A 20,061-nucleotide genomic window follows, 5' to 3' on the forward strand; every position below is an offset into this window, starting at 1 on the left:
TAAGCCGGGAACTGAGCTACGGGGCTGTGTCTAGGCTCTCAGGGGCAGTGTGACCCGTGCCCTCGGGCATCCACAAGGGCCCCGTCTGACCAGCCTCCCCAGACCCCACTCTGCCTGTTGGCTGACATTTCTGTGCCTTTCACCTGCAGGGGCAGCAGGAAGTCCGCTGTCCCGCTCCCGGCTGGTGTCCTGCCTCAGGACACCTCCTTCGGGCTTCCCTGGTGGGGCAGTGGTTAAGAATCCGCCTGCCAATGCAGGGAACACGGGTTCAAGCCCTGGTCCGGGAAGATCCCACATGCCGCGGAGCAGCTGAGCCCGTGCACCACAACTACTGAGCCTGCGCTCTAGAACCCGCGAGCCACAACTACTGAGCCTGTGTGCCACAACTACTGAAGCCCACATGCCTAGAGCCTGTGCTCTGCAACAAGAGAAACCACTGCAATGAGAAGCCCGCGCACCGCAATGAAGAGTAGCCCCCGCTCGCCGCAACTAGAGAAAACCCGCGCGCAGCAAGGAAGACCCAACGCAGCCTAATTAATTAATTAATTAATTAATTTTTAAAAAAGAACACCTCCTTCATGCTCTTTCCCTGTCCCTGGGGATCGGGGAGCAGGCTTTGGACTGTGAAGCTCCTGCTGCCTGCGTGACCCAGCCTCCCTGCCTCCCCTGCTCCGGGGCGCCCCTTCCCCCAGTTTCAGCCTTGGCAGCTGTCCCTGCCTCCAGCAGTCTGGGGCGGGAGAACTTTGTACCCTGGGCCAGTGACTCAGGCCGAGCGGATGGCATGGCCTCCCTGGGCAGAAGCAGCCCTGGGTGCCTGGCTGGTGCGGGGTGAGTGCCCCGGGGCTCTCTTGTCGGGTGTGGGTCTTCCCACCCGAGAACGCGGTCCGCTCTCCGTGTGCGCACGTGCCGGCCCTTGTCCAGCGAGAGCCACTGGGCGGGTGGCCGCATCGCTGGTTTGGGCGGGAATGAGAGCCCCGCGGGTGTGGGCACCAGAGCCGGGGGTTCCTTCTCGTGCCCCGCACTCATCAGGGAGGAAAGGCCAGTGGGAAGATGGCGATGGCAGCCACGTTCATCGCCCAGGCATGGCACTCAGGGCCCCTGCTCAGTGATCCACAGGACGACCTGCTGAGGTTGGGGTGGTGTTAGCCACTTCTACAGAGGAGGGAATGAGGCCTCAGGTGCCCAGACCCAGGCCTGCTGACTCCAGGTTCACACTGGGCTGCCAGCCGGTGGGTGTGGCTGACCTCTGCCCACTTTCCCCACTGCTCTGACTTCAGCGAAGGACCGTGACCGTTCCCCTTCTATAAACATCTGCCTGCTCACTCCTGCACCCCAGGGTCTGCTCAGGTCTCAAGTCCAGGCCGATGTTTGCTTCCGTCTGCACAGGACAGGGGGCTCCGGGGCATTCAGACCCCCCCCCCCCACCTCCGCCACCCAGTGCCCAGACCCTGGTTTCTTGGTTTGTAAAGTGGGACGCCAGGGAAGCCCTTGCTGTCTAGAGCATGTGTGAGGGTCAAATGCAGAAATGTGTGTGGGTCTCTAAGGCCGGATAATTCAGACTCCCTTGTTTGCTGACTGAGCTAGGGAGGCACTTGGCACCCAGCCTGGGGGCATAACCTCCAGGGATCTCTTTCTTTATTTGGAAAAGGGATTGGGGCATGTGTGGTTGGGGAGAGGACAGAAATGTCTATTTATCCACAGGACAATGCGTAGTGCCTAAGGCGTCCTCAGGAGTAAACCCACCCAAGTGGGAGAAAGGAGCGTGCCTCCCTGGAAATAGTTGAAACGTCCCTGGAGGATGGAGAATCTCCGTGCCAGTGGTACCAGCTGTAAGGCTGCTCACCTGTAGATAAGTGAGGAAGATCCCTCCTGCAGCCCTGAGCAGAGCAGGATCTGGTGCCCAGGACGAGGGTGAGGTTTGCATCCCACACCTGCTCCCCGGGGTGTGCGCCATCGACCGCCAGGGCCTGCCTGCTTCTGGCTGCTCCGCTGGGAAAGTGCTTCCCTCCTAGTGGGTGGGTGTCTGAATCCGGAAGCCGGTGCAGAGGATTAGGTGCTGCCAGTAGACCTGTGAGGGGGAGATAACAGGATAGCATCTGAAGTTCACTGGCTTTCAGAAAGGTGTGGGAGTCAAATGTTTCCACTCTGAGGCCCAGCTGGTACATTGGCACCAACTGTGAGCAGGTCCTGGGGGCTCCCTTGGGTAGCTCCTCCATCGGCGTCAGCTGGAGCATGGCTTATTTCCTTCAGACCCACAGACAGGCTGCAAAAGCAGTACAGAGAATTCTCTCACACCCCTTACCCTCATTTCCCAAATACTGTTGACCACATTTGCTTCATTATTCTCATGTTTTTCCCTGAACCATTTGAGTGTAAGTTGCAGATATGATGCCCTTAAACTCCTAAACACTTAAGTGTTTTTTCCCTAAGAATGAGGATATTCTCTAAAGTAACCACAGTACAACGATTAACATTGACACAATACTCGTTTCTAACGTACAGACCTTATTTAAATTTTGTCAGTTGTCCCCCTAATGTCCTTTATCGCAGCTGAAATCCAAGATCCAATCCAGGAGCACATGTGCATTTCGTTGTTATGGCTCTTTAGTCTCCTTTAACCTGGAAGTTCTTTAGTCTTTGTCCCTCATGACCTTTGACACGTGTGAAGAGTGCAGGCCAGTGGTTTGGTGGAACGTCCCTCAGTCTGGGTTTGCTTTGTGTTGCCTCCCGATTAGACTCAGGCTGGGCATCTGTGGCAGGAACACCCGCAGGTCCTTCTTGGCCGCCCGTCAGGAGGCATGTGATGGCCGTTTCCTGCTGGTATGATGTTAACCTGCATGGCGCGTACTGGGGTGTCTGCCAGGTTCGTCCACTTTGTATTAATAAGTAAGGACTGTGTGCTCCATTTCAGAAGAGGAGCCAGAGCCCAGCGAGGCTGCTGCCCACCCCTGACATTCGCACTGCTGGGTGGGACCCCGGGCGCCCACCTCCCACCCTCGCCTCTGCCCCTGTTGGCTGTCAACTCCCGAGAGCTTCTGCCCCAGCCCCACGGCGCTTCCTGGCTTTCCTCCCTCAGCCTCCTTCGCTGGCTCTTCCTCCTCATCCAGACTCAACGTTGGTGCACCCGCCGCTGCTCTCTTGACTGTTCTGTCCCCAGCAGATCTACCCCAGGCCCAGGGCTTCCAACCCCACCCTTTTGCTGAAGCACCCAGGCTTCCTGCCTGGCTCTGACCTCTTTGGCAGCCCGTCCCCACCCCCAGTCTGGTCTCTCCCGAGGTGGGGGAGGCACTTCCAGTCGCCCATCCTGGGCTTCTTCCTTCCCCTCATCTTCCACAGTGGGTCTCAGCGAATCTAGCCTGTTGTACCCCAAATACCTCCCCACCCCCTCTGTCCCCCCCAGTCAGAGGTGCTGTCTCTGTCTCAGCCCCTGCACAGCCCCACACGTGTACCCTCTTTCCGTCCTCGCTGCTCCCAACCCAGGCATCTTTTCCAAACACGCAGCAGGTCATGCCCTCCACCACCATGTTGGATGAGAGGCGGACGCACCCAGAGGCCTCAGCAGCCTGGCCCGTCCCACCTTCAGCCGTGGTGTCCCTGCCCCCAGCTGTCAGACCGGATCTTTCTTGGACACACCCAGCTCCTTCTTCCCTCGGGTCCCTGGCCATGGCTGTTACTGTGCTTGGGGTGCGTCCCCTGCAGATCAGATCTGTGTGTGGCTGCGGCTTCCTCCATTTAGGTCCCCACGTCTGTGCCCTCCTCGGAGAGGCCCACTTAATATCCAGCCCCCCACCCACTAATTCACAGAATGTTACCTGTTTTCTTGCCCTTGGGGCACTAGTCATGATCTGAAAGGACCTTATTTCTGTCTGTTTTTTTCCTTTTCTCTTCTCCTTCCCTGGGTCTGCCACCTGTGAGAGCCGAGGCCTTCCTGCCTTGTTCTTGCCGCCCTCGCCTGGTGCTGTGCCTGGCGGGGTTGATGCTCGGCGGGCTGCCCTCTCTCCCCTGGTCTGAGGGCTTCCCTCTTCTCTCTTTCTTCTCTTTATTTCCTTATTTCTTTTCTTCTCTTGTCTTTCTATTTGGTCTTTATTTCCCCTTATCCGTCTTGTTGGCCATAATATGATGCTGAGGTTCTTATATATAAAAATATATATATTTTTGTGCTCCTTACTTAAAACAAAATGGTTGAGTCAAGCATTTAAACTTTACTAAGAAATAGTTCATGTGGTTAGCTGGATAAAGGCACCGGAGCAGGGGTAAAGGACCGAATGCCAGTTTGGGCTCTGCTGTAACAGCTGTGTGACTTTGAACACACTTCTTAAAGCTCGCCTGGGCCTTGGTTTTCTTCATTTGTAAAATGAGGTGGGTGGTTGACCGCTGAAGATGTTCTACATTCTGGGATGTAAATTGCCCTCAATTTATTTTTATTGTGATAAAATATATATTGATATAACAGAATTTGCCATCTTAACTATTTTTAAGTGTATAGTTAGTTCACTGGCATTACGTACATTCACATCGTTGTGCAACCATCACTACTGGCCATTTCCAGCACTTTTTGTCTTGCAAAACTGAGACTCTGTCCCCTTTAAGCACTCCCCATCCCCTCCCCCATCCCCTGGCCCCCACCCTCCCACTGTCTGTCTCTGTGAATTTGACTCCTCTAGGGACCTCATCTAAGCGGAATCATGCTGTATTTGTCTTTTTGTGACTGGCCCATTTCACTGGCCCTCAGCTGGGTTTCATGACTAATTTACTTAGTAGCCCTTGTAGCAAGGAAGGTTTCTGCAGTTTGAAGAAATCTGCATTTTAACCAAGCAGAGGCTGTGCTTCCCGAGAGCACACTGATGCGGGTTCGCTCCTGGGGAGATCCACTGTCACCCTCCCTGCCCAGCCAGACGGAACCCTGAGGGAGGGACGCAGGGGTCAGTGTGGGGCACGAAGTTTCTAAAGTCTGGGGCTGCCCGGACAGCTGTGCCCAGCAGAGGGGACCCTGACGTCACACACCGTGGTCATGCAGGGCTGCCGGCTGGTCTCTGAAATTGCTTTAAAAGCTTGAAGTGCGGTGCTTTAGAAATTATAGTGAGTATGAGAGTATTAGGGTAAGCTTGGGGTGCCATTTGGGTGTGAATTTGCTCCCTTCCCTATAGTCACGCAGCCCCGCAGGGAGGAATCGAGGCAGCAGTGGTGCTGGCTTTCATGAGGGACTGCCGGGAGGCTGGCGCAGGACCCCCGCTCTTCCTGGGGACCCTCCGAGCTGAGGCTTCTCTAACCTGGCCATGACTTCCCTCCCTAGATGCTGAAGTTTCAAACTATCCGTGGGGGCCTGAGGCTCCTAGGTATCCGCCGAACCTCCACTGCCCCCGCTGCCTCGCCCAGTGTCCGGCGCCTGGAATACAAACCTATCAAGAAGGTCATGGTGGCCAACAGAGGTGAGCACAGCGGGAGCCAGCGTCCAGCCCCTGCCCCAGCTCCCTGCCCCTGTTTCTGCATCTCTTAGGACCCGGGGATCTAAATTCCCATCCTGTTGCCCACCCCCGGCCCCAGGCGAGATCGCCATCCGCGTGTTCCGGGCCTGCACGGAGCTGGGCATCCGCACCGTGGCTGTCTACTCGGAGCAGGACACTGGCCAGATGCACCGACAGAAAGCTGACGAAGCCTACCTCATCGGCCGTGGCCTCGCCCCGGTGCAGGCCTATCTGCACATCCCAGACATCATCAAGGTGGCCAAGGTGAGCGGGGCTGGGCTGGGATGGGGGCCTCTTGAGGGCCAGGCCTGGGTCCTGTGCCTGCCCCCCCAAAACTTGACACTACTGGCAGTGAGTCCCTGTGAAGGGATGAATGAGTGAGTGAGTGAGTGAGTGAATGAATGAGTGCAGGAATGAGTGAATGAGTGAGTGAAGGAATGAGTGAATGAGTGAGTGAAGGAATGAGTGAATGAGTGAGTGAAGGAATGGGTGAATGAGTGAGCAAATGGGTGAGTGAGCGAATGAGTGAAGGAATGAGTGAGAGTGAATGAGTGAGTGAAGGAATGAGTGAATGAGTGAGTGAAGGAATGAGTGAATGAGTGAGTGAAGGAATGAGTGAATGAGTGAATGAGTGAATGAGTGAGTGAAGGAATGGGTGAATGAGTGAAGGAATGAGTGAGAGTGAGTGAGTGAAGGAATGAGTCAATGAGTGAGTGAAGGAATGAGTGAATGAGTGAAGGAATGAGTCAATGAGTGAGTGAAGGAATGAGTGAGTGAATGAGTGAGTGAAGGAATGAGTGAGTGAGCGAATGAGTGAGTGAGTGAGTGAATGAGAGAGTGAGCGAATGAGTGAGTGAGAGAATGAGTGAGTGAGTGAATGAATGGAGCAAGTGAGTGGGGGCAGGCGCGAGGGCTGCAGGGTCTGGGCGGGCCTTTGTGAAGGGCTTTGAGGGGAGCGCCACTCTTCCGACGCCACCACACCCCCGCCAGGAAAACAACGTGGATGCCGTGCACCCTGGCTATGGGTTCCTGTCAGAGCGAGCAGACTTTGCCCAGGCCTGCCAGGATGCCGGGATTCGGTTCATTGGGCCGAGCCCTGAGGTGGTCCGCAAGATGGGAGATAAGGTGGAGGCCCGGGCCATCGCCATCGCTGCAGGTGAGGATGGGGGCCACGCAGCTCCTGAGAGGGGCTGTCCGGGGCGGGGGCGCTGCTGGCGGGCTTCGGCTTGACCTGCCTGTATCCCACCAGGTGTCCCCGTGGTCCCCGGTACAGCCACCCCCATCACTTCCCTGCACGAGGCTCACGATTTCTCCAACACCTACGGCTTCCCCATTATCTTCAAGGCCGCCTATGGGGGCGGGGGGCGCGGCATGAGGGTCGTGCAGAGCTATGAGGTGAGCGGGCGCTGAGGGCTGGGAGACCACCTGCAGAGGGACTGGGGTGCTGGGGGCGGGCAGGGCCATGCACGGCCGAGCTTGGGACTCACTGTCTCCTTGGCCCTCGCCTGCGCTCCCAGGAGCTGGAGGAGAACTACACCCGGGCCTACTCGGAGGCTCTGGCCGCCTTCGGGAACGGGGCGCTGTTCGTGGAGAAGTTCATTGAGAAGCCGCGCCACATCGAGGTGCAGATCCTGGGTGAGTGGGGCGCGTTCCCGGGGCCACAGCGCAAGGCAGCTGCAGAGGCCCCGCTCCTTCTGGCTTGGGGAAAGCTGCAGGGGCTCTCGCTCAGGAAGACCCTCCCCAGGAAGGTGGGCTGTGGGGCCATGCTGGTCGGGCCCGAGGCCTCCGTTGTGCCCGTTTCTGTCCTGGCTGAGGCACCGCTGGGAGCTGTGCCGAGCGGCCACAGTGCTTGCGCGGGGATCGTCAGGAGCTCAGGGGTGTCTGGATCCCAGGAGGAGCTGAGCGCAGTCTACCTCCACCCCAGGGGACCAGTACGGCAACATCCTGCACCTGTACGAGCGAGACTGCTCCATCCAGCGGCGGCACCAGAAGGTGGTCGAGATCGCCCCTGCTGCCCACCTGGACCCCCAGCTTCGGAGCCGGCTCACCAGTGACTCTGTCAAACTTGCAAAGCAGGTGAAGGGCAGGGGCTCTCGGGGACAGAGTTTGAAAGCCAAGGGCATGGGCTCCTCCCCATGTGGAGACAAGGAGCCCATTCCTGCAGGCTTGCTTTGAGCTCCTGCTGGCATAAGCCTCACGGCCGGCGGTTGGGTTGCTGGGGTCCAGATGTGGGCCAGCTGCTGCAGAGCAGGGAGGCCCAGGGTGACCAGCTCCGGGAAGGGGGCAGGAGGACTGAGGGCTGATGCAGGGCCCTCAGGATCCTTGCTGTGCAGCCGCAGAGGCGCTGGGCCCAGAGGCCAAGCCTGGAGACCAGAAAGGCTGAGAGAGGAGGGAAAGAGCCACTGGCCCCTCCTTAGTGCCCTCTGCACAGATTGAGTTTCTGCACAGCACCAGCGAACCCCTGGAACAAAGGGAATGAGAGAGTCAGTGGCATCTGTTAAGATTAAGGAACAGTATTCAGGCATCTCTTCCTCACTTATTCTTTTTTTTTTTTTTTTGGCTGCGCTGGGTCTTTGTTGCTGCGTGTGGGCTTTCTCTAGTTGTGGCGAGCGGGGGCTACTCTTTGTTGTGGTGCCTGGGGTTCTCATTGTGGTGGCTTCTCCTGTTGCAGAGCATGGGCTCTAGGCGCGCGGGCTTCAGTAGTTGTGGCTCGTGGGGGCTCAATAGTTGTGGCTCACGGGCTCTAGAGCGCAGGCTCAGTAGCTGTGGCGCACGGGCTTAGTTGCTCCGCGGCATGTGGGATTTTCCCGGACCAGGCCTCGAACCCGTGTCCCTTGCATTGGCAGGCGGATTCTTAACCATTGGGCCACCAGGGAAGCCCCTCGCTTACTGTTAACTGTCCCCTACATCACCTCTATTGCAACCCATTTGCTCCCCGGGTGCTCCTCCGCCTGTCTCTGCAGGGATGTGGGGTGACTGCCCTCAGGCCAGCCCGGGAAAGTGCCTGCCACGTGTGACCAGGCTGCAGCAGGGACCCTGCTCTCTGTTCTGCTGGGGGCCCCCTGACCCCACCCCGGCTCAGAGGCCAGGCATCCTACCCCCGCCTCTGCCTCCCCATCCCAGAGGCCCGAGTGGACATCTCTTCAGATCTGCTCTCCCCGGCTGCCAGGCCGGCCCCTGGGCCTGCTCTCCTTCCAGAGCTGAGCTCCCTCAGGCTCTCAGGCAGCCCGTGCCCACGGACCACGGATGCTTCTGTAACCTTCCCCAAATGGAAAGCCAGCCACGGCTAACATGAGGTGTTGATTAGGGTCTGATTATAGTTGAGATTTTGGTTCCTTTATAAGAGGACTATTCTTGCCTTGAGTTTGGTCTTATTTATTGGCTTATGCTGTGTCTCCTTCCAGAACAGATTTGAGGGAGCTGAGTAAAGTCTAGTTTGTGGTTTTGGTAGGACTAGAAGTGAAGCTAGAATTAGGCTTGTATTTTGAGTTAGAGCCTCATCTGTTGGTTCCTCTCAAATGGCATCTCTTTGGGTAGTGGCCAGAAGTGATGATGGAGTAAAGTAGAGGGGAACTTTCTGAAGACCCTCTAAGAATAAGAAGGGTCCAGGAGAGGCCAGGGTATGCGCAGGTGGGCCTGTGCCCAAAAGCTGAGGACCTGCTGGGTAGAGGGTGCCGTCTGGGCCAGACAGGAGCTTCTGCTCGTGTCTCACCCGGACAAGCTGTGTGCAGCCCTCAGAGGTTCCTGCGGAGGCCTGGGGTAGATGTCCAGGCCGGGGCCCCTTGTGGGTTTTGGGCCCTCGCCTCCCGGGGTCAGGGCTGCTGGGCTGCCTGCCATCGGTTGGGGCGGGGTTTGCCGCAGTCTGTTCTATTATGGAACCAGCCCAGTGGGTGAGCCTGCATCCCCATCGGGCTCCCACCACTGCGCCCTGCTGATGCGGCCACCCCACAGGTGGGCTACGAGAACGCGGGCACGGTGGAATTCCTGGTGGACAAGTACGGCAAGCACTACTTCATTGAGGTCAACTCGCGCCTGCAGGTGGAGCACACCGTCACCGAGGAGATCACCGAGTGAGCACAGGGGTCGAGCCAGTGACGCAGGGGCAGCCTCCGTGACCAGCCCGCGGCTGCAAATGGCGGGGAGCAGTCCTGGGAAGGGGCGTCTCCCCCATCTTGTGTGAAACCCACACCAGGTGGTTCCTAGGGAGTGGGCAGCAGGAGCTCGGCTCACTGTCCACGGGTAGAGAATATTTAGGGATCCAGGTACTTACTTTTTATGAAAATTATTATTATAAAAGCATTACATGGTTACTGTAAGAATTAGTACAAAGGAGCAAATAAAAATGACTCAGGACCCCACCCCTCAGAAACAGGATGCTGAGGAGGTTCCCGGCAGGCTGTGCTGTGTGCTGCACATCACGACCTCATGGGAAGAAGGTGCCATTCAACCCCATTTTTCAGATGACGAAACTGAGGCTCAGAGAGGTTAAGAGAGTTGCTCAAGGTCACACAGCTGGTCGTCTCCAGCCCTGTGCTGTGTCTCCTACGCCCACACTAAATCTTTTGGTTTCTGTCCATCTTTATTTACTATATAAGTAGTTTGACACAAATGAGATGTTTTGTATAGAACTTTTATTCTACATTTAAAGTTTAATATTTGTCTAAGGCATTCCCATTCTTTCCAAATACTTTTAAGTGGTTGCACACTATTGCATCTTCTGGGTATTTTATAACTTATCTACATATTCCTCTATTTTTAGACAATCAGGTTGTTTGGCTTTTGTAGTTATTAAGGGTGTGTCAGTTAACATCTTTGGGCCTAAGTCTTTGCCCACCTCTCTGAAGAGTTCTGAGGACAGACACCTTTAGTAGGATTACCTGAGCAATGGATAAGCAACATCTCACCTAAAGAGCCTTTGAGATCCCTTGTTCCAATTTGTTCTCCCACAAGCATTGTGTATAGACATTCCCAAAAAAACCTGCCCATTTTATAAACAATTAATATGGCCTTTCATTGTTTCAAAATACATACATTGAGCCTTTTAAGTGTTACACCCTAGCTTTGGGCCAGTCCATCTCACCATGGAACTTTTCGGACAGTTCCTTCCCCGACCCCTGACCCCACCTGAGACTGGGGATGCTGCTGGGGCGCCTGCCTTTGCCCGGCAGCTGCACGGAAGGCCTCGGGGTCCTTGCTCTCTCGAGGTAAAGGCTGAGTCGAGGCACATGCTCCGGCCTCACCCTCTGGCCCCGTGAGACTTTCCCCATTGCGTTGGTGTAAAACTGTCGTCAATCTTGAGCCTGTTCTGAGCCTGTTCTGCTAAGGATGGGAGTCTTTGCTTGCTCGAGAGCAGAGGTTTTATGTCAGACACAGACTGGGGTGCAGGTTCCTCCCAGGTCACTAGCTGCGTAGAGCTTGGGTGGGCTGCAGCCTCTCTGGCCCTCGGGCTCCTCCTCTGATGGGAACGACAGTGACTCTCAGAGCATTACTGTGGAGGTGAAGCTTGGCAAGAGCACAGCCATAGTCTGCGGTGTGTAGATGCGGCGCTGCGTGGTAATCATCCTCAAGACTGTGGAGTGGTTTAGCAGGAAATACGAAACACTGAGGAAGATCCGCCAGGGTGGTAGTTCCCAGGCTGTCCTTATCACAAGCCTCGGTGACAATAAATTTAAAACCTTGAGTTTTTTTTTAACAGCTGTTCCACTTAGATTTGTTGCCGTCCTTAGGAGCATGGCAGTCAGCGAGGGTGTGCGTAGAAAACCAGGCACATTTGGAGAGCTCTGTACTCTGAGATCTTCTCTGAAGGGTCTTTCTTGGGGACAAGCCCAGCTGCAACATAGGTCATGGTAGGGTGGCATCCTGACCACGATGGCGCCCACCGGTGTGGACCCTCCGGTAGCTGTGGCCCCATCTCAACAAGCCTGGCCTTCGCTGTGATCCTGTCATCTTGCAAACTGGCCCCCAGCCCCACCCAGCACACACCCTGGAGCACATACCGCTCTTAAGAATGAGGGTCTGAGCCTTCAGATCCAGGCTTGACCAAGGGAGGGTTTGGGGGAGGTAAGAGGACAGAGAGACCCCAGGGAAGGAGTAGGGCAGAGCGTGGGGAGGAGTAGTTTGGGAGGGGGTGCAAGATCAGGTAGATGCTAATATTTCAGCCACCCCTCCGGCTGCCGCGTTCTCCTCATTCAGACCTTGCGGGTTCCCAGCCTGGTCTGGTTGGGAGGAGGCTGCCGAAGGGTCAGCCGGCAGGGGCGGCGGGGCCGGGGCTGCCCTCGCCCATCCCCTGCCTCACGCTCTCCCCCTCCTCTGCCTGTCCCCCATCCTGCAGTGTGGACCTGGTCCATGCCCAGATCCACGTGGCCGAGGGCCGGAGCCTGCCCGACCTGGGCCTGCGGCAGGAGAACATCCGCATCAACGGCTGTGCCATCCAGTGCCGGGTCACCACTGAGGACCCCTCGCGCAGCTTCCAGCCGGACACCGGCCGCATCGAGGTAGGGCTGCCTTCCCACTGAGCCCGCCACCAGTCTCGGCCTGCTTGCAGACGCTTCTCTGGGGGGCACGAGGGAGCCTGTGGGCCCGGCAGTGAAGGAGGCCCCTGGCTTGAGCTGGCTGAGAGTACGTGGGAGCCAGGCACTGTCCAGGACTAAAGGGGAGAGCATTCCCGGGGAGAGACTGCCATGTGCACAGGCTGGAAAGGCCAGCGGGGGGGATCACGTGGAACAGGGAGCAGACCAGCTGGGTGCCAAGTGCAGGGTCCCTGGGAACGAAGCCCAGGCCCTTGACTCGTGTCACAAGAACCCAAAGCTTCACTGCCCACCGAGCAGCGCTGCTGGCTTCTGTCCTGCCTTCAGTCTGAGGGAGACCCTGGGTGCAGCAAGGGATTGGGGCCCGTTATGTCTCAGTGGAGGGGACAGGCTGGGCCAAGGGACCCATCAGGGATGAATGAGGGAGTCAGGGAGATGGAGGGGGCCAGGGAGGAGACTGAGAGGCAGGTTCGGCCTGTCAGGGGCTGCGAGAGGGCCTGGGCGGGCTCCCCTGCCCCTCCCCTGGGCACTCCTCTCTCCCCTCCCCTCCCCTGCCCCTCCCCTGGGCACTCCTCTCTCCCCTCCCCTCCCCTGCCCCTCCCCTGGGCACTCCTCTCTCCCCTCCCCGCCCCGCCCCTCCCGCCCCAGCCTCTGGGCCCGCTGCAGGCAGGAGCCCTCTGGACTGCTGGGACTCCCGTTCCCTGGTCCTGTCTCCTGCCACCAGCTAAGGATGCCTCCAGTCCTGCACGTCAGCGGTGCCGTCACAGGCTCTGCCGGTTTACTGCTCCCCATCTGGCCCGAGCTTCTGAGGAAGCAGGAGGCATGCGGGAGTCCAGGGAGGAGGGCGAGGGTGATTTTGAGACAGACCCTGGGTTCCTGAGACGAGTGACATGGGGTGGCCGGGGAGGGAAGGGGAGCTATCTGGATTCTGAAAGCCGCATAGAGCTGCTCGGCTTGAGGCAGAGCTGCCGCCGGAGTTCCATTTCTGGAAGGATCCAAGTCCATAGGTGGGGGCCAGCCCCAAGGCCAGAGTGCTGTGCGCTGGGCGGCCCCCGACTTCTCTGCCCTCGGCCGGGAAGGGGCAGCTCCGAGACGCAGTGCTGCCTTCCTGCACCTCCACCTCCGGGGCCTGGCTCCTCCGAGCCTGGTTTACCACAGAATATTTTTAGCTGACAGTTCCTGCTCACAGCTGCGTGTTCACCCTTAAATATTTTATTGAGTTCCTTTTTATCGAACACGGGCCTGTGTCCCTTAGACGCGGAAATACGGTGCAGCGTGTGTCCCAAGCCCCCCGGGCTGTCCCTCCCGCTCCCCATCTCGCTGACCTGTGCCGCACATGGGTCCCCTGCCCCGGGCACAGGCTCTCCCTCCCCCTCCACAGATGTTCACGCCCCAAGCCCCTGTCCCCGTGCCGTGGCCCCCCTGCCCGCATCGGACCATTTGGAGCCCCCGTGCGTCCCCATGGGCCGCCTCTCTGACCCTCGCTCCGCTTCCCCTCCTGGGCCCGTGGGCTCCTGTGTGTCTCCCTGCATCTGGCCTGGCTCCCTGTTCCTAGTGTTAATCATCCGCTCGCTGGCTCCTCCCATCTGGAAGGCAGGGAAGGTGGGGGGACACCGTGCGTTAAACGCCCCCAGCCTGCCTCCGCTTGCCTTGCTCTGTCCTGCAGCATCCTTGTCACCCGTCTGTGTGCTTCCTCATTTCTTTGTCTGCCCCCTTCGCCCAGCAGGCTGGGAGCCCCTTGCGAGCAGGGGGTCTGTTTTAGCTGCTCTGTCCCCACTACCTGGCACGAGGTGGGCACACGTGCCGTGGAATGAATGAGTGAACAAATGAATGAACCTGAAAAGCAAGAGGGTTGGTCAGGCGGGCGGGGTGGCAGGTCGGTGGGATCTGGCCTGCTTGCCCCGGTCCCTCCGTGCCCTGCAGGCTCCGCGTCAGCCCTGAGTGCTAGGCGCCAAGCCCTGGGGCTGGCGGGGCACGCCCTCCCCGTCCCTTGTCCTGCCCCCTTGCTCCTCTTGGGGAGGAGGGAGTGGTGACTGTGGCCCTTCCTCCACACGGTGGGGTACCCCTGGGTTTGCTGGCAGAAAGTAAGAACTTCACAAGCCAGAGTTGGGGTTCACCTGTGCACGGCCTTCAGCGCCCTGCCGGCCCACGCTGGCCTCTCCCGCAGGTGTTCCGGAGCGGGGAGGGCATGGGCATCCGCCTGGACAACGCCTCTGCCTTCCAAGGCGCTGTCATCTCCCCCCACTACGACTCCCTGCTGGTCAAAGTCATCGCCCACGGCAAGGACCACCCCACGGCCGCCACGAAGATGAGCAGAGCCCTTGCCGAGTTCAGAGTCCGAGGCGTGAAGGTGAGCGTCTGCAGGCCCGAGATGCCCATTGGCCTCTCGGTCAGGCCCTGTCACTTGTGTATAGCTGGAGATGGAATCACAGCCACATACTGTCTTGTCCCTGAGGCCAACGCTGCTCGAGTAGCTGTGGGCACTCCCTGGGCAGACGCTGCCGTCAGACACTCTGCAGGGCAGGAGGGGCAGAAGGACGGGGCTCTGCCCCTCGGGGATCACGCTGCCCAGCCCCCTGTGGAGGGTGGTGGCCTGGCAGACCCACTCCTCCTCCATCTGAGAGTCCCAGGGGATGCTCTCCCCGTGCTGAGGACACCGTCCCCTGCCCACTGCACATGGGGAGCTGGGTGGCTGACGGCCCCTCCGCACCGCCCTCTCCTTCTCGGCTGCCCCAGCCCTGCTGCGTCCGGGCTCGGCGCTGGGTCTGGGGCACGTGGGCAGCGCTGTCCTCTCTCAGCCCCACGTCATTCCCCTCATCTGCTGACATGCTCCACGGTGTCTGGCAGGTGCTCCAAGGGTGCAGAAGCCTTTTGAAAAAGCACGTGGGAGGGAGGAGCCTGTGGGGCTCGGCCCACCTCCCGGGGTCCGTGCTTCGGGGCCTCTGCACTTCCGTGAGGAGCCTCAGGGCTCCCGTTCGGGGGACCATTTCCTGCACACGTGGCAGAGACGCGTCGTGACGTCGTGTGCTCCACCCGCTTCTCGCTGCGGGGGCTTGGTCTCCCACCGCGGTGTCCCGGGGCTGCTTCCGGTGGGGGGTGGCCAGTGTGCAGGGGGCCCGGCCACCCCACCCCTCGCCTGCCTGCTTCTGTTACTGTGTTGTCCTGCTGGTGACCCCGGCTGGCCCCCCCGTGGTTGTGCCCCTGGGCCATAGGACCCTCCACCTGTCCTACGGGCTGGAGGGCTCCTGAGCACCCACTGCCTTAGAGCTGGAAGGTGGAGAAGGGAGACCAGGGCCATGGGGGCCGTGAAGGGGCCGAGGAAGGTGGGAGGCCGACAGCAGGTTGGGGCACCAGCGTCCTGCCCAAATGTGCACCTGGGCCAGGCCACTGGCCCTGCCAACCCTGCGCCGCAGCCCTGAAGGCCACCTACCCTTCCCCCCCACCCCCACCCCGTGCCTTCTCCACCCTCTCTCCGCGGCCCCTTGCAGGGCTCACGCTCTCCTGCTCTTCTCTGTTGAAGACCTTGTTTCATTTTATTTAAACCAGGATCTCTTGGGCCACATCCAGGTATGTGTTCTGGGGCTGGGCGGGCAGGCACACGTGTGTGTCGATGCCATGCACACATACAAGTGTGTGAGCTCGGCCTGCCACGTGTGTACGCACGCACCTTATCGCGCCAACTCTCACTGGGCCGCCATCAGGGCCACAGTGGGTCCCCTTAGGCAGCAAGGGCCACACACCCCTCAGCACAGGTGCAGCACCGCGGGCCTGGGGTGCCACGCCCACCCTCCGCACCAGGACCGGGGCACCTGCATGTCCTCAAAGCACTGGGTGCACGGGCCGCGCCACACGTGCCCGGAAGTGTGTTTGGAGCACTGATTCCTCCCAGCTGATGCCCAGGAGCAGTGGTTGTTTGAAGGCTGGAGGAGGCCTGTCTGGGCCAGAGGCTGGCAGGGACCTGGGCCTGGCAGAGGCAGGGCAGGGCAGGCTGCCCCGTGACTGTGGCTCCTTGAGGTGGGGACTAGAGCAGTGGCCATGTGGGCGTGGTCCCCCTTGGTGTTTGCCCCTGGGTGTCCAGCAAGAGCAAAGCCACGAGGGGCGTCAGTGGAGCAGCTGAGAACCAAGATCTTGCTCAGGGCCTGCATCCCTGACAGGAACCTTCTAGGGGGGTCCCAGACTGAGCAGGGCAATGGGATTCCAAGTCCCTTTCCAATCCCTTTGGGATGACATTTTATACATCCAGAAGGTGCCCTGGCCGATGGTGAATAAGGTTGTCACCCATGGGAGCCAACGGGGACTTCCTTATTGAGTTGCTAAGAAGAACGTTACCAGCCCAGGTCCCTTTGCCCAGAAGGGCTGCACCGCCTCCCACCTGCTCCCTTTGCTGCCCTGTGCACTGTAACGCCTGTGCCAGGTAAGGGCGAGACATCCTGCCCATGTGCTGTCAGGAAGGGGCATTCCCTGCGCTCAGATGTGGGCACAGAGCACAGAGGCGCTGGGCCCCACAGCACTCCAGGGTCCGAGGGCACCCCAGGCTGGTTGGGCCTCCACGGGGCTGGTAGCCCCAGCGCTGACCCCGTCTTGTTTGTGCCTCCACTGGCCCGGAGTCCCCCCTCTCTTTTCAGGGAACCTAGCAGGGCGAGACCAGAGACTAGCACTGAGGTGACCCCAGTAATTTTATTATAAAGAAAAACAAGACTTGCACTTGGTGGCTGCAGCCCCTGCCTCGGAGGCCGTGAGCACCTGTCACAGGGACCTGTCCCGTTCTGCCCGACTGGAGGCCAGAACCAGGGAGAGGGCCCCCTGTCCTGCCCAAGGGACCCAGGGTAAAACCAGGAGGGACTCTCAGGCAGTGCTGACCCACCGGGCCAGGAGGCTGCCCACCCCACACCCTCTGCCGCCCACCCCGGGCTGGCTCCCTTGCCATCACACCACACTCTCTTCCAGCCGCTCGGCACTGCCCCCCATGCCCCGGCACCCGGCCCCGAGCAGCCCCCCGTGCACAGAGTGGCTCCGTCGGGCCCAGGCCCCTCCGAGGCGCCTGGCGTACCCGTAGCACCCGCCCGTGTCTCCCAGGTCCAGGGAGCAGCTGCGCTGGGGGCGAGGCGGGGGGCTCCGCGGTGGGTGCGTCTTGGGTGTGGGGCTGGGGCCCCCGTTGGTCTGGGATTGGACGTGGCTGAGCTTGAGGGGGAGGCGGCCATTCCCGGCCCCCCGGCCCCGAACCAGCAAGGCCACAGTGAAGACCAGTAAGGCAGCCACCAGCACCCCCCCGACAGCCACGGTCAGGGTCCCGCCCAGCACGTGGGCCTGCAGGGCGTGGCACAGGGGTGTGGCTGGCAGCGTGGAAAAGTGGGCACAGCCCAGCAGCCTAGTGGCTGTGAGGTCGGAAGGCCCAGTGGCAGGTGACAGGGCCAGCAGACAGAGGTCATAGTCGGCACCCGGGACCAGGTGTTTCAGCAGGAAGTGGTGGCTGGAGGCTGGGATGATCCTGCGGGCAAGGGCAGGCGGTCAGAGCGCAGGTACGGGGGCCCAGGCCCCAGCCCACCCCCCACCAGCCTCACCACGCGCCCCCAGGTCCCAGCTCTGAACGCTCCCTTCCCCAGGACCACATGGGCCTGTGTGTTCACTGAAGAAGGCAGAGAAAACAAGACAGGCGCGTGTGGCCCTGGAGCCGGTTGTCAGGGGCCAGAGAGGTGTGCACGTTGACACCTGGGCCCAGGGCTGGCCTCGAGGCGGTGGAGAATCACACGCCAGGTGCACAAACAACATGCGTGTGCGGGCCAAGCCCACGAGCTTAAATGCAGACGGATGCCAATACCCGAGGCCTCACCCGCTCTGCCACACCTGAGGCCTCCCCCTCCCCTCCCCCTGCAGCCCCCACTCGGCCCAGGCAGCTCAGACGCTGAGGAGGGGTGTGTGGAAGCCCCGAGGAGAGCGAAGGAGCAGGAGAGGTGGCCAAGCCCCGAGGGGTGGAGCAGAGCTCAGAGGAGGGCTGCTGGGGGTGACGCTGGGGGCCACGGACTACAAAGCGCCTCCTCACCGGTACATGAGGGTCTCGTCCTCGCTGCTGTTGTACTGGATTTGGAACATCCACACAGGGTCCGCCGGCCGCCCTGGCCCCCAGCTCACTACCCCCGAGGTGGCGGTCACCTCCGTCACCTGCACGGCTGGCTCAGACTCCAGCGTCCCCTCGCCCTCGGCAGCAGTGCGGGCTGAGGCGGCGATGTCCGAGGGCCCCGGGCGGGCCCCCTCGGTACTGCCGTTCCCTCCGTGGGGTAAGGCCAGCACCCGTAGTTCTACCTGGGCTGTGGCCTCGCCAGCAGGGTTGGTGGCAATGCAGGTGTAGCCCCCCGCGTCCGCGGAACCCGTCACCCCAATCTCCAGGGTCCCGTTGGGAAAAGCCCGGGCTCGGGAGGAGTTGCCGACCAGCCGGTCGTCAGGGCCGACCCAGTGCATGGTGGGCACAGGGTCGCCGAGGGCCCGGCACCGCAGTGTGGCCCGCTGGCCCTCCAGCACCCAGAGGCGCTGCGTGTGGCGGGCAATGAGGGGCGGCTCACAGGAGAACTCGCCCTCGGGCACCGCCCAGAAGTAGCGGCCGGCCAGGCCAGGCGGGGAGGCGCACGTCTCCAGGTCGTCGGGCCGGGCGAGCCGCCGCAGCCACAGCAGTTCGCAATTGCAGTGCAGGGGGTTCCCACTGAAGCTCAGCACCAGCGGGGCAGGCGAGGCCTCGGCGTTGCGCCCCCGGGAGAAGAGCGGGTCGGGCGCCAGCGTGGCCAGGCGGTTGGAGGTGAGGTCAAGGCGGGAGAGCTGGCCGAGTTGCGCAAAGGCGCCCGGGGGCAATGCGTCGATGAGGTTGTGGTCCAGGTTGAGGGTGTGCAGGGCAGGCATGGCGCCGATGCCGGCCCAGGGCACCTGCCGCAGGTTGTTGTAGGACAGGTCCAGGTCCTCCAGGCTGTCCAGGAAGTCGTCGAAGGCCCCCGGCGCGATGCGGCCCAGCTGGTTGCCGCTGAGGATGAGGTGCTGCAGGTTGACGGGGCCCCGCAGGCTGCCGGTGCCCAGCTCCACCAGCCTGTTGCCATCCAGGTGCAGGGAGCGCAGGCTCTCCAGGTCCCCGAAGGCGCGGGCCCCGATGCGGGTGATGGCGTTGCGGGACAGCGTCAGGTCCACCAGCCCTGTCATGTTGCGGAAGTCTGGCGGCCCTAAGGCCTGGATGAAGTTGTCAGCCAGCCGCAGCTCCACTGTGCGCCGGTCCACGTTGGGCGGCACGAACAGCAGGCCTCGGTGGGCACAGAGGGTGCTGAGCGACTCGGACAGGTTCTGGCAGACGCAGGGCAGTGGGCAGGCGGCTGCTCCACTGGCCAGCAGCAGCAGCAGGAGCGGCAGGGCCATGGTGAGCGCCCTGTAGGGAAGGGTCACAGCCCAGGCACAGGTGGGTCTGGCACAGGTGCCCACTTGCCCCAAGACCCAGTCTCATGGGCCAGCCTCGAGAGCCTGGCCTGGGGGTGGGGTCAGAGTCAGAGGCCCAAGGGGTCCCCCAAGGCTGAGAGAAAGCTGGAGCCTGCAGGGCCAGGGCCCCCAGAGTAAAGGTCACATTTCCCAAGCAGTTAGGGGGAGTCCGGGCTCTGGGGACAAGGAGAGGCTTGAGGCAGGAAGCGGAGGTGGCCATGAGAGCAGGGAGGGTCCCGGAACTTCCTTTCCCTGGCGTCCCCTGGAACCTCCGGCATCCCTTCGGCGCCATCCCCTCCCCCGCCTGCTAAGATGCCCCTCCCCAACCCCTCCCGTGGCCCCTTGCCCCTCCCTGACCAACCCCCAGTCTGTCCCCCGAGGCCCCCTCACCTGGTGTCCGTAGCTCAGGGGGCGCGGGCCGGCCTCCCCGTGGGCCCGGCCGGCCCCTGCTGAGTCCAGGCGGCTCTCCCGCGGGGGTGAGGCCCGGGGAAGACCAGCCGCCTTCCGCACGCCTTCCGGCCCATGGCGCTCGGGCCCGCGGCCCCGGCTCACTCGGTTCCCGGCACCTTTTCCGCGGCGCGGCGGCGGCGGCGGCGGCAGCGGCAGCAGCAGCGGCGGCGGCA

At 60.8% G+C, this 20,061-nt stretch overlaps 2 protein-coding genes across 10 annotated transcripts in view; one reads left to right on the forward strand and one right to left on the reverse strand.

Moving 5' to 3' along the window:
• The window catches only part of PC (pyruvate carboxylase), a 108,283-nt gene that overhangs the window by 79,764 nt on the left and 8,458 nt on the right, over positions 1–20,061 (forward strand). For 6 of the 9 annotated variants that reach the window (XM_007171034.3, XM_057553152.1, XM_028163613.2 and 3 more), the window contains 9 exons: positions 5,294–5,429; positions 5,545–5,729; positions 6,456–6,621; positions 6,715–6,860; positions 6,983–7,100; positions 7,390–7,541; positions 9,417–9,535; positions 11,797–11,959; positions 14,160–14,342. In XM_007171034.3, coding sequence (XP_007171096.2) covers positions 5,294–5,429; positions 5,545–5,729; positions 6,456–6,621; positions 6,715–6,860; positions 6,983–7,100; positions 7,390–7,541; positions 9,417–9,535; positions 11,797–11,959; positions 14,160–14,342 — 1,368 coding nt within the window. Of the gene's footprint in view, positions 1–1,701; positions 1,912–5,293; positions 5,430–5,544; positions 5,730–6,455; positions 6,622–6,714; positions 6,861–6,982; positions 7,101–7,389; positions 7,542–9,416; positions 9,536–11,796; positions 11,960–14,159; positions 14,343–20,061 lie in introns of all 9 variants that reach the window. The other 3 variants (XM_007171036.3, XM_028163612.2, XM_007171035.2) reach the window with 1 other exon arrangement.
• LRFN4 (leucine rich repeat and fibronectin type III domain containing 4) lies at positions 16,651–19,969 on the reverse strand. The gene is made up of 3 exons (XM_057553154.1): positions 19,829–19,969; positions 18,033–19,391; positions 16,651–17,480 (listed from the first exon to the last, which is right to left on the reverse strand). The coding sequence occupies exons 2-3, from the start codon at positions 19,379–19,381 to the stop codon at positions 16,919–16,921; spliced, it is 1,911 nt and encodes a 636-aa protein (XP_057409137.1). The 5' UTR covers positions 19,382–19,391; positions 19,829–19,969; the 3' UTR covers positions 16,651–16,918.

This window comes from Balaenoptera acutorostrata, chromosome 9 (assembly GCF_949987535.1).
Source record: "Balaenoptera acutorostrata chromosome 9, mBalAcu1.1, whole genome shotgun sequence".
NCBI lineage: Eukaryota > Metazoa > Chordata > Mammalia > Artiodactyla > Balaenopteridae > Balaenoptera > Balaenoptera acutorostrata.

What these genes read in the sequence shown, in the direction of transcription:
- LRFN4 (XM_057553154.1), bottom strand. Translation starts at nt 19,381, where the DNA reads ATGGCCCTGCCGCTCCTGCTGCTGCTGCTGGCCAGTGGAGCAGCCGCC. An exon ending in GACGAGACCCTCATGTACCG is followed by an intron (nt 17,481 to 18,032) that starts GTGAGGAGGCGC and finishes CCTTGCCCGCAG; the next exon opens with GATCATCCCAGCCTCCAGCC.